Consider the following 18,560-nt stretch of genomic DNA (forward strand, 5'->3'; position numbering starts at 1 on the left):
GCTCACCAAGGCCACCGCCACCGCCACGTCGTCTCCCACACTGGCTAAGCACAGCGCCTGAGAGAGCAAATCAATGGACGAAGGACTTGTCCTCATCAGTTTATCATCAAATGCTGGGCTTGATGGAATGAGTGATAATATGGGCTAACCAAAACTCTGCCCTAACTTTTTCCCCTTTCGCCTCTTCCGCCCTATGCGGATTTCCAGCCTCCTTGTGAGGATTACCCACCTTCTAGTGAGGCTTTTCCACCTCCTTGTGAGGCTGACCTATCACCTTGTGATTTTTCGTGGGTTTTTTTCCACCTTCCCTGTTTTCTTTGGTTCATTTCAGCTTCCAGGTGTGATTTGCAGAGCTTTGGCGTTTCATCTGAGCACGGCTCATTTGGTCTTCATCTCCGATTTGAACGGTTTCTGTGTGGGCTTGCTATGTGTATACTTGTCAATTTTCTGCCCTTTGATATTGTGATTTTACAAGCTGCGAACTCACTTGGGTTGTCGATATTTCTTGATTTCCTCATCTGGGTAGTTGAAAGTCCTTTGATTCCCCATGTGGGTCGGTGAGTTTTTCTGTTTCTTCATCTGAGGCGGTGAGTTTTTCCTTGTTTATTCATCTGGGTCTCGGCCATTTACTTGATTTCAGCAGCTTTCGACACTGAAATTGAGGCCCCAGATTTACAAAACAACACCATAAACAAATAATCTCTCTCTCGCTGCATGTGTTGAGCACTTAATATGACTTTTCTTTGACTGCATATAAAAAAGAAGAAGAAAAGTGCGACGATGGAGACTGACTGTAACAAAAACAAGAAATCCCAAAAAGCAAATTCATGGATTTGAGTAAAATAACAACACATCCTGTTAAGAGTTGTAGATGACGACGATTAATTGACAACGGTGGTGGTGCCTCTGTGAAGGAGAGTGATGTTCCAGAACTTTTTTCTAGCAAAACTAAACTCGAAGAGACTAGATCCAGTGTTTTTACATTTTTTTTTTTTTTTTTCAGGATAACGTGTCAGCCATTCATAGGAAGGCAGAAAAGGCCTTGTTTTTGCCACAACCGTATAGAAGTGGCTCTCAAATATTAATGGCCTTATCGTGTCCCATAAATATTTTTTTTAGACAATTTTACCCTTCCAGTTATACTGACCGTTTCCTCTCAGGATCCAAATGCGGAAGGAAACCCTGTGCCATCTCCACGTACAGTTCCCACTCGCTCCAGGGTAATAGACACTAGAAAATACTCTCACAAAAAAAAAAAAAAAAAAAAAAAAAAAAAAAAAAAAAAACATAGAAAAATATTGTTCCGAATTTACCCCTGGGAAAACCCCTTCCACAGTGCCCACTCGCTGCAGGGTTTTGCAGTGATGATGATTCGCGTCGCAGTTAATCTCTCTAGAGCGGCGACCTCCGCCGCAAGATCCGCCAGTCTGGGTCTGAATTCATCTAGACCCTGCGGTCCCTCTTTGTTATCACCACCACCGTTCAGATCGCTTCACGATGCGAACCCGGTCGCTCTTCAGATGATCAATTACGCCCTCTCCCATGCCAGGTCACAAAAATCAGGTTCTTCCCCAAATCATTTTATCTATGAAAATTTTAAAACCATAATTTTTCTTTTGAATGTTTTAGATTATGATATGGTTTTGTATTTGTGCAATTATTCAGATGAATCTTACGCGCAAGGTCTTCTGGTACTGGAGCAGTGCCTTTCCACTCAGCCAAGTGAGGGCCAAGACGCTGAGAATTCAAGGGGATTAGTCTTGCTGGCCATGTCTACCTTATTCTCTGAAAGGTTTTCCTTTTTCTTTTCCTTATTTACATCGTGGGTGCTTGATTGGTAGATTCAGTAACTTATGATAAGTTTGAGTTTGATGGGTTTCAGAGGGAATTTTGGTGAAGCAGTTGAGAGACTTCAGAGAATCGAAGATTTAAAGCACTCTTATTTAGGTGTTAGAGGTAAAAATGATATGTTTTTACTTCAATTTGTTTTGCATTTCTAGTTGAATTTGTGAAGTTGGATGGTATGAAATGGGTATTGACTAGAAATCGTGACTCGGTCCTTGTTATAGTTGCTGCATTGGAAGCTCTTGTTGGGCTTCATCTAGAGCTGGGGCAGGTGAGTTTACAAGCACCCATTTCAGTGTTTTATTCATTTGTTTGTTTCAATTTCCTGTTCTTGAGTTTTGAAATTTATCTTGAGTTGGTTCTCCCTATATAGGATGATTCTTCATCAGTGATCGCAGATAAATGCTTAGAACTAGTTGAGAAAGAAGATGCAATAGGTGGTGTTGGAAACCCTGTGGTCTTGAGTGCTTGTGCTAAAGCGGCCAAAGGGATGGTTGAACTTGTCCGTGGAAATCTGAAATTAGGTTTATCAAGCCCTTGGTTCTTTTTTTTTTTGGTCACTGTAGCAGCTTTCGTAAATTACTGAATGCTTAGCTATTTCGCTGCAGCCATTATATGTTTGCAAGGATTTAAGGAAAGTGAAGGAATTACTGGTGAGGTTCATGTAATTAGACATTGTGGTAAGTTATTATAGTGCAGTGAATTGATGATTCGACTTATAGGTAGTGTTGGTCTATCAATTGGAGAACTCTTGCATGCTACACAGAGTTTTTCATTGGCAAAAGAGGCATACCAAAAAGTAATTCAAAGGGCGTCTGAGAATAAAGATTTTAGCGACTTAAATGCCTTAGCAGCTTGTAATATGTCATCAGAGGAAATATTGTTGGCAGCCACGTGTGCATTAGGACAGCTTGAGGCACACATGGGGTAGGCTCAGGATTACATCTGCACCTTCCATTAGCTTTTTTCCCCCTTTGGTATGTTTTTCTTCCACCCTAAATCTAACTTGTGTTCTTTTAGAAACTTCGGTGATGCAGAGGAGATATTAACAAGGGCGTTATCTAAAACAGAGGAACATTTTGGTGTGTTACGTTGGCTTTTTTGTTAATTGAGTGACATACAAATACTCTCTGCATTTCTTATTTGCATCTATCTCTGCAATGATATCTGGGTATGTCCTGTGGTTTTATTTGTTTGATGTAGGCCCTCATCACCCAAAAGTTGGTGTTGTCTTAACCTGCATGGCTCTTATGTTTAGGCGTAAAGCAATGCAGGAGCGTTCAAGTTCTCTTTTGATTCAAGAGGTACGAACTTGTACATGACCAGATTTATTTATGTGGCCAAAATTTAAATTTTGATGTTAATTATTCACTCTTTGGCTCTTAATCGAACTTGGTACTGTTAAGGCCATGCATGAATAAATTGATTTGGTTCGTTTTAGGACATTGAATGAATTCTGTAAGTGTAGGGTCAAAGATCATTTGTCACCTTTTTGAATCAGAATGGTTGATTGAGATGTGTTACTAGATTATCGGGTTGCATGTATGTATATTCATAATAATGTAACATGCAGTTGGCTTCATTGTGAATAAGACACATAATTTTACTGAGATGATCAAGGGCTGAGACTAGTTTATCTGGGGTCTACCCAATTACTTATTCATATGCATTAGGGTCTCTAGCACATTACTTGGTTGATTTATTAATTTTGTTTAATTGTTTTCTTCTTTTTCCTTCTAGTTTAATATTTCAAATGTCATTGTCAGGGACTATATAGAAAGGCATTAGAGTTGTTGAAAGCTCCACTAGTGGATACAGATGGTATGTCGAACAGCTCTTTGATTCTCTTTCTTCATATTCAATTAAATGAAAATTTGTTGTCATTTTTTTTATCTTATTTTTCGACTTTGTAGATACAGGAGCAAAGGTAGATAAAACTGATATAGTGGCCCTTGCAAGAGGTAATGTTAAGTGTTTGAATGATTCTAATTATTCATTTTAAATTACCTCATAAACATGTGGAGAGGTTTTACCTGAGTAATGACCATTCGAGAATCAGTGTTGACCCTCGAAAGTTTTTATGTTCCTATTGCTATATGTTCGACCAATGTATATTACCTGAACATTCACTTCGTTCAACTTTTGCATTTCTGATGTTCTGAAAAATGAGTGTATTACACGGATGAACTTATGATGGCCGTACTTTTGACACTCTTGTTAACATTTTATTTGAACATGCATTCTGCATGTCATAGTTGAATCTATCAATTTTGTTCTACTATTTGTAAGGTGATTTGAAAATCCCCTGAACGTTGGCGAAATGACGTAATTTTCTGCGTGATTGGACTGGATTTGAACCCCTGACATTCTGTACCCAAAACAAACGTGCTATGGACTGACGAGTATATGCACATTTAAGAGTTGTGATTTGTTTCTATCGTTCCAACTTGAAGTAGAATGTGTGCATGTGCATGCACTCACACCTATAATGTGTTTTATTTGTCGTGGTTTGGTATGGTGACTCTTAGCTGGATTTTGGCATTGATATAGTCGGTTGATTATGTAGGTGGGTATGCAGAAGTACTCTGCGTCCAACAGAACAGAAAGGTTCAAGGAGAGAAAATGAAGAGTTGGGCTGAGGCTGCATGGCGGAACCGCAGGCTCTCCCTCGCCGAGGCACTAGAAATATCAGACCCTTCTTTCAAAGTGCCAGTTATAGATGCTCGAACCTGCAGGACCATATAGGTGTTTTTTTCTTCCCAGGTTCTGCAGCAGGAGTTCACTGTTCATGTTCTTGATACATGACAAAGGAGTGTCTCCAAACCAATGTACACACGACCTTTGATCCATGTGAGACAAATCCCTCGGAAATAAATTTTGTTTTGAAATGAAATAGTTTCTGACTCTGATATCCAAAGTGCACCCTCGGAACTTGTTTGTCTTAATTGATAAGAACCAATTCATCAAGGTGGTTGTATTGTTCTCTGACTGCATATATGGTTTATTTTTTAATGAGCTCTAAGCTCTTATCTGTCTTATGAACAGTGGTGATGCATCCTTGCTGAGCCATGATTAGTTTGGGTGTAGCAAATCTAATGGCCTTGAGATAATAGAATAAATTCTGCCTTGGGACACATGATAACGGTCATGACGGCCTCTAAAACATTCAACAGATTGGCTATGTTAGGGTTGTTTGGATTTGCAATTAAACATTTTGTAAAATTGTAGTTTAATCTTTAAAATTGTGCGTTTAAAAAAAAAAAAAAAATACCCTTGCCGGTTTCCTGCGATTTGAAAATACGAATTTTTTATATTTTCAAATCGTAGTTCTTTTGTAAATGCAATCTCAAACAATTCATGTTTTGCAATTTGATTAAAAATTATATATTTTTATCTATAAAATCGTAACTTCAAAGTTCAAACACACCCTTGGTTTTGAAAGCTTCTTGTTCTCTGGCAGACTGGCACCCCCGAAAGGTTGCAATCCTTTTGGGCCAGGCGGATTTTGTAAGCGAAAGATGCAGATTATACGGTACGATTATATACGTGTTTGTTGCTGGGAGACAGATTTCTTACAGGCACGGTAAAGATATAAGATAGAATGCACATCAATGTAAGAGATTAAATACATTTACTGGCAGCACACAAAGTTAAATTACAATTACAGTCAAAAGACTAGTTCTTGAAACGAATAATAAACCGAAAGTCACATGAATTATACATGCATATATAATCCAGATTAAATGGTCAAAGTGGAAGATCAAGCCCTTTCCCTATCTCCACCCCAATCAACTGTAGTATTCCCTTGTTTAATATCTGAAAAGCCACAAAGCCACAGTGAATAAATTCTTCAGCGAAAAAGCTCATCAAAGCCTTCTTTTGGTTACAATTATTGCAAGAAGATGGAAGTTCAAAAGAAAGAACTCACCAATTCTACAATGAAAGTTCCAATAAGGCCAATCATACAAGCTCTAGAATTCCAAATTTCAGCTGTCTTTGTGAAACCAAGAAAAGGGGCAATGAATTTTGGCTCTACTTTGGGCATTTCCACCTGATATTTCCAAAACCCATTTCTTTATCATAATTAATCTTCCTCAGGAACACATAAAATAAGGAGCTAATAAAAGTAAGAGCAAAAACAAAGAACATACTCCTGCAGGAAGCTTTGCAGCACGGACCCAGAAAGAAGCTTTCTTCTTGAAGGTTGTACCATTCAGATTACGATGATTGAGAAGCTTGAGTTGTTGGTTTCCACGAAATACTTGAGCTCTCGCTGGGAGGAGAGAAGATGATAACATTGAAGATGAAGATGCCATTGTTTTGGTTCAACAACCATAGCCGTTGCTTCTTCACCCACCTTATCTACTTGTCTGTAAGCGTTCAGATTTCATTTATTTGTTACTTATTTAATGTTCCTCGTTTTTTTCTTTTTGACTTTATCTTTTTCTGGTGGGTTTTGTTTGATACACGCTCATGTGACACTGAGCACATATCTGCTGGGTCCCCCAGTGGGCATGGACTGGACCGACTGAGGATGTTCTGTTCTTGTGTCCCACAGAATAGGACTCTGGCTCTGTCACATTCAGTACAGAGTGCACATTTAATTTTTCAACCCAAAAAAAAAATAAAAAATAATGGAGGGAGATAACCAAAGTGCTTCGATTGATTATCTGGCCATTTTTCTATTGAATTGTATATTATAATTGTTGTTTTTTTTTTCGGACAATCTGAATTGTTCTTGGTACAACAATCACAAACAAAAAGAAAGATCACCATGATGATTTCCTTAAACAACTTTTACTGTTCTTCCCGCTTTCTTTTCTTCCTACTTGATTTGATAAGATTGCTGTTTGGACCACGGATCTTCAAGAAAGAGAAATTGACATGGCAGTCACATATGTCAATGGGCTGCTTCAGCAACACTGTCGTGGGACTTGAAGGGCAGTCATGATAGTGTGTTAAGTTGTGCAAAGAGCCGACCTGCTGTTGAGCTTCCATGATCATATGGCACTTGACCAAATCATCCTAGTAAATTGACAACCCTGTCAATAAAACAGTACATCGCATTCAAGAAGTACGTTTTTTCTGCTTAGGTTTTTACCTTTTGAGCTTTATTAAAGAGTCTTGTAATGGAGGGGAGGTAGGCATTGGATATTGATGGAATTAGTATCTCGTCTAGACTGCACCAAAGAGCAGATACAGCAACAACACTTGGCCTAAACTCCAACAATCTTGAATCTGGATGGTTTGGTTTCAATTATATATCAGTGGAAGCAAATGAATTTAGACCTACCATTACTTCCATTTTTCTAGCCTATATAGCACGAAGCATTTCATAGCTAAGTCAATACTTAAAGTTCTATATCCTGTACAGTAAATGTGACAATTCATGTTCACGTGTCGTATTTGGACTGTATCGATGCATCGATATAAGACTATATTAATCCGACCTATTTAATGAAACATGTCAGACTCATCAACTCTAATTTATTAATTTCATGTTGTATTCATGTTAATTGGGTCATATCCTTTTAATAGGTGAGGCCCGACAAGTAAAAGATTTTAATTAAACTGGGGTAAATTGGCACGAAGTCAAGGTTCAAACTTAGAACTTTTGACTTTGATATTATATTAAATTATCATTTGTCTCAAAAACTTAAACTGATAAGAAATGATAAATTTAATCATTTAATCAAAATATATATATATATATATATATATACCTGAAATAGCTGCAAGAAGTAACTTAGTGACTCGGGTAGTAATATCTTCTTGAAGAGGTTTCAAGGAGTCAATGCTACATATCAACAATTCCATGTAAGAATAAGCCGTTGTAGAGCTAAGACGCCATCCTAAGGCCTTTAACAGCGTCAATTCCATCCACTGGATTGTGTTTGACTCAAATGAATGGCCCAAATCCTCCATCTTCAATCACAATATTGGTAAAGGTCAATCAGTTATATATATATATATATCATAAGAACAACAACAACAACAATAATTAACAAGAGTCACCTGAATTTCATGCAACGTAGGAGTGCAGGTTTCACTGAACTTGGAGGCAACAGATAAGCACGCAACAGACAATAATTCAACCATCCAATAGCTCCATCCCTTGAAAATTTATGTTAAACATTAGTGCTAAATATCCGCATGTATATGATTCTATCCAGCAAGTAATCAATATTAGATATTCAGGCCTGCTTACATTGCATTGATTCATAGATATGAACCGATCAAGGTAATTTGCAGCATTGAAAGCAGCTCCAAAAGGGAGATTCAAGCGACTTCTGGACTGTAAACAAAAAACCAACCAAACACTTATATACGAGAGTTGGAGATCGATCGAGAAAGAAATTAAATGATGAAGACGTGAAAAATGGTTGTCGATCTAGGATCGAGAAACTGACCCGAAAAAGCCACCGAGTGGCTCTATATCTAGCATTGGTCAAATTTTGCGACCGGAGATGCTCCACGTAATTAGCTTCAGGCATGTAACTGATCTCCTTCTCCAGGTAGATAGAAAGGGCCTCCTCGGAGTCTTCCTTAGTCGGATAAAACGAACCACGGTAGCTCTCTGTACTCTGATGATCAATGGGCGCTACAGGGCTGGACGGCCACGCCTCATCACACAGCAAGTTTTCCATACGTACAAATCTTGTCAATGGAAATGTAAATGGTCTGACAGGATAATCATATTCAGGACAGTGTTTTTCGTACTGGAGAGGAAAGGAGGTGAGGGAAGGTATATATTTGGAGGTGGCGTGGGGGTTGAAGGTTGATACATGAATGATGAATAATCCATGATACGTGGGTAGTTAGGGGAAGAAGGGTGAAATAAAAAGAGGGACACGTCCCTCATGAAGCGGGGTAAATGCTGTAATGGGGATTTTTAATTAATTTTGGCGGCAGTAACCAATTGCGTGAGCGCACGAGGATAGCTGCGTGCGTTGCATAAATGGTGCATGCTATTCCTTGAATATGGGGAAGGAGCAAAACTGTACGTGGTTGAGTTTTTGGCGGTGGCCCCAGCTCCGTTGGTTACGTCGCTTTTCCAGTTGGGCGTGGACCCACGTTGTGTGATTAGGATCATGAGGCCGTAATAACTCCTCGTTTAATTGACACTTTAATATGGCGGATACTAATGACCATCATCGTAACAAATTAACAATAAGGGTTAAATAGTGAACATCCGATGTGATTTACCTCTTTTATTTTTTTGTGGTTAATTTCGTATCAGAAATGCTACCTTTAAAAGTAGACGCTTGTCACAGATGTCACATCAATACCCCTTTATATTTTGACAAAAGATAAAAATGGTACTTCCGTTCAAATTTTTATCTAAAAGTTAAAAGTAGTTTACGTTAGTGTCACTAAACAACCTTTAAAAGTAAACACTTATCACAGATATCACATCAGTGCCATGTCATATTTTCTTTTTTAATTTTTTTTAAAAGCTTTAAAAAAAATATTGAAAAAAAAAAAAACAAAAAAAACAGAAAGAAAAGGAGGGGTGGCTCAGCCGGTCGGCTATCCCCATAGCCCTTGAACCTCCCCCAAACCGGCAAAGGAGGTGACTAAGCCACCCCCCCCCCCCCCCCCCTTTTTTTTTTCAAATTTTTTGAAGCTTTTAAAATAATTGTTTTTTATAAAAAAATAACATTACACTAATGTGTCATATGTAACAGAGTCGACTTTTAAAGGGTGTTTAGTGACACTAACGTAAACTACCGTTAACTTTTGAATAAAAATTTGAACAGAAGTACCATCTCCGTCTTTCGCCAAAATCAAGGTCTCATTTGCGATACAAATGAATCACAGGGCAGGGGCAAAAACGTATTAACCCTAACAATAATCAGAATACGTAGTCAGAATGAAAGAAGATCACAAGAATCAGATGAACATAGCTGCAATGATCCACTAAAATTCAAAAGGTTGGCTTCACATGCATGTTTGACTTCAATTCACATAAAACAATACAATAAGTATTCCACGCAAATGTACTTTTTGACAAGTATTCTTAACACAAACAGATGTACATCACTGTCAACTCTTCCAATATAATCTTCGTACAGTTTGGATTCCCAGTGATCGATCTTGCATAATCTCCCTTAGTACCTCTGAGATGTTCACCTGACCAAGCGAAGTTCAATCATGCGCTAACTTCAAAAGCGAATGCCTTCTTCCATTTTATTGCAACTCATATGATGAAAAACTGAAACCTGATCTTCCCTCATTAGTCGATTTTAGCTCGAGCTTCTGAAATGGGCTGCACGTTGTTTCAAGTTAATTTCATCAATCAGCTCCTTCTCTTTGTTTTTTTTTGGGGGGGGTTGGGGGTGGAGAGTAACTAACAGAAAATGCACATTTCCTTCAGAATGTGAAAATACTGCATTCCATATTTTGAAGAAAGAGAATATTAGAAGAGTTTAACTGACAGGATGGGAGGAAATACCTGCTATTAGGATCATAATAGAAGCCACTGATGTAGCCATCACTACAAGAGAAACAAACATAGTAAAAGCCAGCTATAGTTAACCCACAGTCTGTCCCAACATTCACAAAGTATTGCTCTTTCCATCTCTGCGCCAGCAAATAAGAGAAACCGGCATGTTATTGCTTCACATATGGTGAGTTCTTTCACCAAATGATTAAAATAATTGAGACTAGGTTACCATAAATATGTGTTTATAGTTACTCAGGTCCAAAGATTTTCCACCATCAACCTCCACTTGACTCTGAAAAACAACAGGATTAGTTAATACAGAAAATAGTGTGTATGAAAGAAAAGGTTCCGACACTTTTACCAAAAGGGATGCGAAGGATGGAAACTTGGTCCAGTGCCTTATATCATCGTCTGGCCTGTAGCAAGAGATCATGCAAATCAGCATTGGATAGTTTTGTCCACCATCACTGTTATTTAAAGTTTCCATGATACAGTAAATGGAAAAAAATAAAATAAAGGAACATACGTCGCTTCCCACTTGCCAGTGAAGAAAGTATAATTCTTTGTGTCAATGATCTCCCCTTCCCAGAAGGTTACTACCTGAAGTAATCATAAATGAAACAAAAAGGGTTCCATGACTAAACAAGGTAAATCACAATATTCCAACTGCAGCAAACAAGGTGGTCATGAAACCTTGGCAGTTTTTTTGAATGAAATCCAAGGTACATATTAAGCATACTACTGGGCCTAGTTCCATTATAGTGAGGAAATGTAACCAACCAATTTACAGCTAAAGGTAGAACTGTATCATATATTCTGTTACGGATCATTCGTATGTATATCATACTGATAAAATAGGATATAAAGCAAAGAGTTAAGTTTGAAAATTCTGGGTGCGGCTAATATTCATGGCTGCTGCAACCAAAGAAGATGGAGAATGTATGTATAATAACAAGCAATTAGGTGAATATGGCCACAAAATATAGTTTTTTTTTCAGTAAGTTTTGGATTTATAAAGAAACACGCAACAATGAGAACATTGAAAAAGCCCGTGGGGAAAGAAACCTCTTGGTTAGGTGCCTCTTATCAAAGTAACCTATTCTGGCAATAATGTCAGCAGACAGAAGTTTCAAAAAAACCCAGTAGCTGCCTCATTCTTTCATTGCGCTATAACATTTACAAGATAATTTTTTTTTTCAGTATCTATCCTCTATATATCAACACTGCACAGACAAAGAAAGGAAATATCCTAACAAAAAAAAAAGGAACTGCTTACTGGTGTGTCCGCCATAGGGACATTGAGAGCTTCCATGGTCCCACATAGATACCCATGTTCAAGGTCACATCCCTGTATTCGAACATTAACTCTCCATGCTTCATCTTTCTGTGCGCTAGAAACATTCTGAGTACCAGAGAAGGCCTGTGAGAAAATTAAACTGTGAGGATAAACCAAAACTCGTTCACTGAAGCAGAAAGAGGAGTACCACCTCATATGATGCAAAATTATGAATTTTCGATCGAGATCTCAAACCGTTTCATCAGGTTAGTTTCATTTAGTAGTAAAATATGCAGCTTTATTTTTTCACTTCAAATGACCAAAGAAGGAAAAGCAGAACATCTTTGACCAAAATTGTAAAGAGATATATGATCATCTAGCAATGCCATTAAAGACTAAAATCTTAGCTTATGCGTTCACCTCCATAACCCCATGTATGATACTCATTAGGCTCAATATCTATTAGGCAACTAATCATTTGCAGCCATATATGTAGAAGGGTCACTAGAAAAATTACTCCATTTACAGAAAGAACCAAAAAAAAAAAAGGGTCGAAGACTAACCTGTCCAACACTCAAAAGTGAGCATGCTGGCGATGTGTTTCCAGAATTCGCACCTTCACAATTAAGCATGAACATATAGATTAGACCCAGAAACCAAAAACAAAAAGACTTTTTTGACGAGGCCAATAAATTTCAGGTATTTGCCAGGAAACAAACAAAGCCCTAACTCTGGCACTGAACATTATTCTTATTGCAATTATTTTTGAAGGAACGCGAAATACCTGAAACTTGGGAAGGTGCGGAGCTCTCCACCACTCTCACTGGCATTTCTTTGATGAATGATCGAATCTCAATTCCCAATCAAAGAAACCAAATGGTAAGCGGCAATATCACGGTCTGTAATTTGGGTATTCGATCTTTCTCTAAGAAACTCTGAAAGTGAAAGGTCCAAGGGTTCGCCCAACCGTCTGTGCGCAATTATCCGCGGCGGTCCGAGTGGATCCGCCTCGTTACCGGCAGTTGGATTATTCGTTTCTTGTTTTCTTCGGAAAAATCGTTTATGAAATATGAAGATTTTAAACCCGATCGTAAAAACTGTATAGTTTAAAAAGTGCAATTAAATTACGTTTTAAAAATGTTTTATTTTTTTAAAAAAATAAAAAATAAAAAACAAAAAAAATAAAAGTTGTGTTTTCAAATGCAATTTTAGGGTGCGTTTGGGATTGCGATTTCAATAAGTACGATTTAAAAAAGTAGCGATTTCAATAAGTGCAATTTCGAAAACGCAATTTTTAAAATCGCACTTAGCGTTTGGTAATATTGATTAAAAAGTGCTTTTTCTGTCAATTGAGTGTTTGGATAATATTAATATAAAAGTGCGATTTCATAAACAAATTACCAATATAGACATTTGTTTATAACAATCAAATAACCAACATGAAGGAGCCAATAGAGGTATGGTTGGAAGCACAATTATGACACAAGCTTTGATTAGCAAAGCGGCCGGGGTGTTGCCGGGGTGTTTCATCATCATGTAAACCATCAAAGTAAACCAATACCGTCTATCAAATTAAACTTTTACATAATTCACCAATAATTCAAACTAGTAATTGATAAGTACAATAAAAACTTAAAGTACAATAAAAATTACCCTAAAACATAAATAAGAAAGTATTGTTTACAGCCCACAAATGGACCGAGCTATGTGGTCACGAACCACTTTCATCTCCTCATCATGTATATTACCAATGTTTTCTTGACTGTTACTCTCTATTTCATCATCATTGCTCTCTAGATTATCGGAGTTACTTTTATCCCACTTAAATCCCTTATCCTTCCTATCATGTATTCTAATAAAATTATGAAGGACTGCGGTAGCAACTACAATGAGCATTTGGTCTTTAATATCATAAGACGGCATTTGCCTTAAAATAACAATGTTTTTGAGAAATTGTTCAACAATCACAATCTAGAAAATCACATTGTTCAAATATAAAATAACATAAGCTACCACAAGTGGAGAAAATAAAATCACATAGTCCAAACATTTTCTTTAGCATAAAAAAAAAAACACGTAGTTTATCACTTGCTAATCAAATAGAGAAGTGGCGCCCCCCCAACAATGCTGCTTCATCTTTTAGAAACATAAGCTGCAAATGTGGTTTTTCCATCACAACAAACATATCTCTCTTCTCTCTATTCTGGAAGATACGAGCTGCCATACGATGAAGATCATTACCCTCCTCAATACCATCTAAGGTGCACACGCGCTCCATGACATCACGAATACTGCTTCCTAAATTTCCTGAACTAGATGACCTCTTTAGCTCTATAGCATCACTGATACGACTGAGCTCGTGTACCAGCTTTGACACTGTTCCTCCTTTCTTCCCTTTACTTTGCATGAAGGTAGCTCCTCGCTTCTTTCTATTTTCTTTGTGTGGCTGTGTAGGATTAGGTAGCTGTGTAGAATTAGGTGGTTGTGTAGGACTAAGTATCTCAATATCATCATGACCATTTTGAGGACTCGGCTCACCGAATGAGTCACATGACACATCCACGAGAGTCTCAAAATTATTAGGAAAAACTCCCGAAGAGGGGGTCCATGAATTTTCTCCCGTGGCCGCAGTATCTTTGAACATAACATCTAATAAATGAAGGTTCTCTAGACCTTTTTCTCGAAATTTTAAAGCATCAGGAACCTCCTACATAATTAAAATGGCCATATTAATAGCTAAAAGTACGTAATATTCCTTTAAAAAAAAAAAGAAAAAAAAAAAAAGAAGAAACATAAATTGGTTATGAAAAACACACCTTTAACTTCCTATCCCACCACTCATTTGTTGCAGCTATTGTTCCTTTGGCTGCGTCCCATCCCAATCCAGTTTCACTTCCTTGTAATTTGTTCCAAAGAATCCAATCTTTCTTCAATGTATCCCACTTATTCTTAAACTTACGATATTCCCATGACTTACCAGTCTTATTTTTAAATGCTGCTTCAATGTTTTTCCAACCTATTTTTGTAAAGTGGGTATTTGGTCGATTACCTTGAAACACCTCATCCACACAAACTTCACAAAAGGCTGTAGTCAATTGGACAGTCCAAAGAGCTTTAGCATCTGAGTTTCTTTGTTTTGATTGAGGGTTAGAATTGGAGTTTATATTTTTATTATCCATCTACAAAATTATAATTTTAAAGTTAGATCGAAAAACTAATATATACCAAAGAGATTATAATTTCAGCAAAAATCATTGTGCCTATCACTGTTAAGTGAACAATAATCTATTAAAAAAAAGTGATCAATCAGTTTGGTCGATTAAAAAAAAATTATGTAGGAAAAGTATTGTACTTAATATTGAACAGTAATCTATTAAACTATTAAAATTTGAGATGGTTTTTTTAAAAAAAATAAAAAAATAAAAATTATTGTACATATTACTGTTCAGTAAACAGAGTTGAAACAAATGATTTAAAAATAAATAAATAAAATAACTGCTCTGCGCAGTTCCAAAAAAAAAAATATTGATCACTGTTCACTAAACAGTGATCTATTGAAATTCATGATTAAAAAAAATAGCACAGTTCAAAAAAAAATTATTACTGTTCAGCGAACAGTGATGGATCACTGTTCAACGAACAGTAATCTATTAAAATCTGTGAATAATTAAAAATATAAAAAAAATCGTTTAAAAAAATAATAATAAAAAAAAATAAAGATCACCCATTCATTGCCTCTTCGGATAACTGTTCACTGAACAGTAATATATTATAAAACAAATAAGTTATGCGCCACAGCTTGCAGTCATCAATCAAATACTTATCAATTACTGTGCCTGCAGTGTACAATTCTATCACCTGTCTATCAATTTAAACGTTTACTCCACTATTAAAAAAAAAAATCATCACGCATGGTCTAACGTTTACTGTCTTTTATCTTTCTTTTTCAACGTATAAGGATATCCAAGCACATATTGACTGCCTTCTTGCTTCTACCCTTCTTTCAGTTCTTTGTCAACATATATCTATGAAGTTTATGACTACCCTTCTCAAACAAAACCACACAAACAGCAAGAAAATGCGACTCTGAAAAAGCAGATTCACCGATCAGAAGGTAAGATACTTACTTGAGTTTTGGAGGCAAGATGCGGCAGGAGCAAGTCTGGAGCAGGCCAACGCCGGGGAGAAAGAAGAGAGGCAGAGAGAAAGACCAAGAAAAATAAGAAAAAACAAGGGTTTTAAAATATTTTAGGTGGGTAATCTTGGTATTTTTTTTCTTCCCGCTGAAAATTTTGGTAACTATCGCGCCAAATAATTGCTATGCGAAATCGTGGTTTTTGATTAAATTCGCACTTTTCTAATTAAGCAGCTACTATCCTGCTGCCAGAAATCGTGGTTTTTTCCACGATTTCAGAAAATGCGATTTTAAATCGCAATCTCCAAACGCCCCACGATTTGCGATTTCGTTTAAAATCGCAAATTATTTATGCGAATAAGCAGTCCCAAACGGGCACTTAAAAAATTGCGTTTTAAATTATTTTTTTAAAAAAAAGAAAAAAAAAAAGAAAAATTGTGTTTTCAAATATTTGGTAAGAGTAATGCTACACACTCTCACTTCTTCACATGAACCACACACATTTCTCCACGAGATATAATTATTTACCAACTTTTCACACAACTATCCTATGAGGTAGAGAATCATAGAATAATTGTGTTTTTTTTTTTTTCTTTTTTCAAAGAGCTTATGATTCTCTGCCACATAGGATAGTTGTGTGAAAAATTGGCAATGAATCATATCTCTTTTTTCACACCCTTAGTGCATTCTTAGTAGCCTCATCAAAATAGTTTTTTAGCTATTTTAGTGAACTAATTTGATAAAAACACTAAAAAATCACTCACAGTAGCCGCACCACTTTAACCAAAAAGTTTTTGTGTGTAAAAATACTCACCAATTTTGATGAGTAAAGCATTCCTAGTAGCCTCACCAAATTTTACTCACCAAAATAACTAAAAATTACTTTTTTCTATTCTGGTGAGCCACTTTATTAAAATTTCCCCAGCAGTCTCACCATTTTAACTAGTCAATATTCACTATTCCATTTAAATAATAATTTTTTCATATTTATTTATTTTTTCTCTATATAATCTTTTTACAAAAAATCATTTATATCCATGAAATAAGGACATTATCGTTTGAGAGATGGGAGATGGGAGAAGAAAATGAGAGAAAAAAAGAAAAAAGTGTGCTAATCATGTGAGAGAGAAAGGTGAAACAAAATTTGGTGAGTAGGTTGTTGAGTGAAAATGCCTTATCTAATTTGGTTAGTAATTTCAGTCATCAAATTTTTTTGGTTAAAATGGTGAGGCTGCTGGGAGTGGTTTTTCAGGATTTTTATCAAATTGGCTCACCAAAATAGCTAAAAAATTATTTTGGTGAGGCTACTAAGAATGCTCTATTCACTCACCAACCCACTCACCAATTTTGTTTCTCTTTTATCTCTCACATGATTCACACTTTTTTCCTTTTTTTTTTATCTCTCATTTTCTTCTCCCTTCTCCCTTCTCCCATCTCCCATCTCCCATCTCCCATCTCCCATCTCTCATCTTTCTCACACGATGATGTCCTTATTTTATGAACATGAAGGTTTCTTTGTCCCTGACATAAACTTTGTGGTTCTTTCATTTATCTCTTTCTTGAATTAGGTTGAGAAGCAAATGATCACTTCTATAAATTTCTTAGCAATGATTTAATCTCAAGTTGAAGGTGTATGGTAGCTTGTTGTATAAAAAAATTAAATAGAAAAAGAATAAAGAAATCTGAAAAATATTATTTTAATGGAATAATATTGTTTAATGAATTTTTTTCTTTCTTTCTTGAATTTGGTTGAGAAGCAAATGAAAACTTCTGTGAATTTCTTAGTAATAATCTAATCTCAAGATGAAGGTGTATGGTTGCTTGTTATATAAAAAAATTAAATAGAGAAAGAATAAAGAAATCTGAAAAAAAAAAATATTATTTAAATAGAATAGTGATAGTGAATAGTTAAAATGATGAGGTTGCTGGGAGAATTTCAAAAAAGTGGCTCACCAGAATAGAGAAAAATGGTTTTCAGCTACTTTGGTGAGTAAAATTTGATGAGGCTACTAGGAATGCTCTAATTTGATGATGCTATTAAGGTGGTTTTTAAAACCACCATTGGCTTTGATATGAATCTTTATTGGATTTTAATCCAATGATGGTTTTAAAAGCCACCTAAGAGTGTGGAGAAATGGGTGTGGAGAAGTGAGAGTATTCGTAGCATTAATCATTTGGTAAAGGATGCATTTTAAAAAATGTATTATTTTAAGGGTCCATTTTGGTTTACGATTTTAAAATGTACGATTTGAAAATGTAATTTTAAAAAATACAATTAAACGTTTGGTAAAATAACAATTTATCATTTAAAATCGCAATTTACTTTTTTAAATCGTGCATTTTTAGATAAGTACTCACTCACTTGCGATTTAAAAATGCATATATATTTTTTTTTTTTATATACTATCAAGCACAATTTTTAAAAATGCACTTCAAAACAATAAACTTTTTGCAATTTTGTTTAAAATTGCAGTTTTTGTATACTAAATTGCAACGTGAAATGCACTATAAAAGCTAAACTTTGATTTTAAAGGGTAAGCAACCAAATATGTTAACTATGTTTTTAAGGTTGTATTTTAAAATCGTTATTTTTAACTCACATGGACATTTTGAAATCGCAAATCCAAATAAACCTTAATCGTTTTTATCAAATCGATCTTTGCTATAGATTTTATATATTTTTCTTACAGAACTCTAACAAAATTTTAACTCTCATCTCTCATTCCTTTTTTGTGAGGGTGGGTTGTAGAGGCCAAACAATCTTTGATAAAGGGTCGAGTAAAGGGGGCAACCTCCACGGCTCCACCCTCCACAGACAAGGGGTGGTGGTTGTCAACTTATAGAGGTTAGGGATATGT

The 18,560-nt window shown here is 36.0% G+C and overlaps 5 protein-coding genes across 5 annotated transcripts; 1 reads left to right on the forward strand and 4 right to left on the reverse strand.

Moving 5' to 3' along the window:
- The first annotated feature begins 1,267 nt into the window (after positions 1-1,267).
- LOC133873936 (uncharacterized) lies at positions 1,268-4,812 on the forward strand. The gene is made up of 12 exons (XM_062311740.1): positions 1,268-1,563; positions 1,666-1,792; positions 1,883-1,956; positions 2,070-2,116; positions 2,219-2,369; positions 2,454-2,498; positions 2,568-2,772; positions 2,866-2,927; positions 3,049-3,149; positions 3,612-3,666; positions 3,759-3,806; positions 4,412-4,812. The coding sequence occupies exons 1-12, from the start codon at positions 1,365-1,367 to the stop codon at positions 4,588-4,590; spliced, it is 1,293 nt and encodes a 430-aa protein (XP_062167724.1). The 5' UTR covers positions 1,268-1,364; the 3' UTR covers positions 4,591-4,812.
- A 641-nt stretch (positions 4,813-5,453) lies between these two features.
- LOC133873937 (light-harvesting complex-like protein OHP1, chloroplastic) lies at positions 5,454-6,239 on the reverse strand. Its single transcript, XM_062311741.1, has 3 exons — positions 5,997-6,239; positions 5,774-5,896; positions 5,454-5,661 (listed from the first exon to the last, which is right to left on the reverse strand). The coding sequence occupies exons 1-3, from the start codon at positions 6,159-6,161 to the stop codon at positions 5,593-5,595; spliced, it is 357 nt and encodes a 118-aa protein (XP_062167725.1). The 5' UTR covers positions 6,162-6,239; the 3' UTR covers positions 5,454-5,592.
- A 403-nt stretch (positions 6,240-6,642) lies between these two features.
- Positions 6,643-8,492, reverse strand: LOC133873367 (putative cyclin-D7-1). Its single transcript, XM_062311083.1, has 6 exons — positions 8,256-8,492; positions 8,054-8,140; positions 7,861-7,959; positions 7,569-7,770; positions 6,947-7,083; positions 6,643-6,870 (listed from the first exon to the last, which is right to left on the reverse strand). The coding sequence occupies exons 1-6, from the start codon at positions 8,490-8,492 to the stop codon at positions 6,643-6,645; spliced, it is 990 nt and encodes a 329-aa protein (XP_062167067.1).
- A 1,246-nt stretch (positions 8,493-9,738) lies between these two features.
- LOC133873063 (uncharacterized) lies at positions 9,739-12,638 on the reverse strand. The gene is made up of 8 exons (XM_062310780.1): positions 12,352-12,638; positions 12,131-12,183; positions 11,568-11,711; positions 10,818-10,891; positions 10,653-10,707; positions 10,521-10,583; positions 10,301-10,428; positions 9,739-10,114 (listed from the first exon to the last, which is right to left on the reverse strand). The coding sequence occupies exons 1-8, from the start codon at positions 12,395-12,397 to the stop codon at positions 10,036-10,038; spliced, it is 642 nt and encodes a 213-aa protein (XP_062166764.1). The 5' UTR covers positions 12,398-12,638; the 3' UTR covers positions 9,739-10,035.
- A 1,024-nt stretch (positions 12,639-13,662) lies between these two features.
- LOC133873368 (L10-interacting MYB domain-containing protein-like) lies at positions 13,663-14,746 on the reverse strand. The gene is made up of 2 exons (XM_062311084.1): positions 14,384-14,746; positions 13,663-14,274 (listed from the first exon to the last, which is right to left on the reverse strand). The coding sequence occupies exons 1-2, from the start codon at positions 14,744-14,746 to the stop codon at positions 13,663-13,665; spliced, it is 975 nt and encodes a 324-aa protein (XP_062167068.1).
- Between the last annotated feature and the right edge of the window lie 3,814 nt (positions 14,747-18,560).

The sequence above is a fragment of the Alnus glutinosa genome, chromosome 7 (genome assembly GCF_958979055.1).
Source record: "Alnus glutinosa chromosome 7, dhAlnGlut1.1, whole genome shotgun sequence".
NCBI classification, from domain to species: domain Eukaryota; kingdom Viridiplantae; phylum Streptophyta; class Magnoliopsida; order Fagales; family Betulaceae; genus Alnus; species Alnus glutinosa.

Coding starts and splice junctions, on each gene's coding strand:
- LOC133873936 (XM_062311740.1), top strand. CDS start 1,365: ATGATGATTCGCGTCGCAGTTAATCTCTCTAGAGCGGCGACCTCCGCC. Junction 3,150..3,611: donor GTTCTCTTTTGATTCAAGAG/GTACGAACTTGT, acceptor TGTCATTGTCAG/GGACTATATAGAAAGGCATT. Junction 3,807..4,411: donor TATAGTGGCCCTTGCAAGAG/GTAATGTTAAGT, acceptor TTGATTATGTAG/GTGGGTATGCAGAAGTACTC.
- LOC133873937 (XM_062311741.1), bottom strand. CDS start 6,161: ATGGCATCTTCATCTTCAATGTTATCATCTTCTCTCCTCCCAGCGAGA. Junction 5,897..5,996: donor CTGCAAAGCTTCCTGCAGGA/GTATGTTCTTTG, acceptor TGGAAATATCAG/GTGGAAATGCCCAAAGTAGA. Junction 5,662..5,773: donor GAACTTTCATTGTAGAATTG/GTGAGTTCTTTC, acceptor GTGGCTTTTCAG/ATATTAAACAAGGGAATACT.
- LOC133873367 (XM_062311083.1), bottom strand. CDS start 8,492: ATGGAAAACTTGCTGTGTGATGAGGCGTGGCCGTCCAGCCCTGTAGCG. Junction 7,960..8,053: donor TATCTATGAATCAATGCAAT/GTAAGCAGGCCT, acceptor TAAATTTTCAAG/GGATGGAGCTATTGGATGGT. Junction 7,084..7,568: donor ACTTCTTGCAGCTATTTCAG/GTATATATATAT, acceptor CAAACCATCCAG/ATTCAAGATTGTTGGAGTTT.
- LOC133873063 (XM_062310780.1), bottom strand. CDS start 12,397: ATGCCAGTGAGAGTGGTGGAGAGCTCCGCACCTTCCCAAGTTTCAG. Junction 11,712..12,130: donor CACTTTTGAGTGTTGGACAG/GTTAGTCTTCGA, acceptor ATTTTCTCACAG/GCCTTCTCTGGTACTCAGAA. Junction 10,892..11,567: donor TCCCTATGGCGGACACACCA/GTAAGCAGTTCC, acceptor TGATTACTTCAG/GTAGTAACCTTCTGGGAAGG.
- LOC133873368 (XM_062311084.1), bottom strand. CDS start 14,746: ATGGATAATAAAAATATAAACTCCAATTCTAACCCTCAATCAAAACAA. Junction 14,275..14,383: donor GGTGGGATAGGAAGTTAAAG/GTGTGTTTTTCA, acceptor TTAATTATGTAG/GAGGTTCCTGATGCTTTAAA.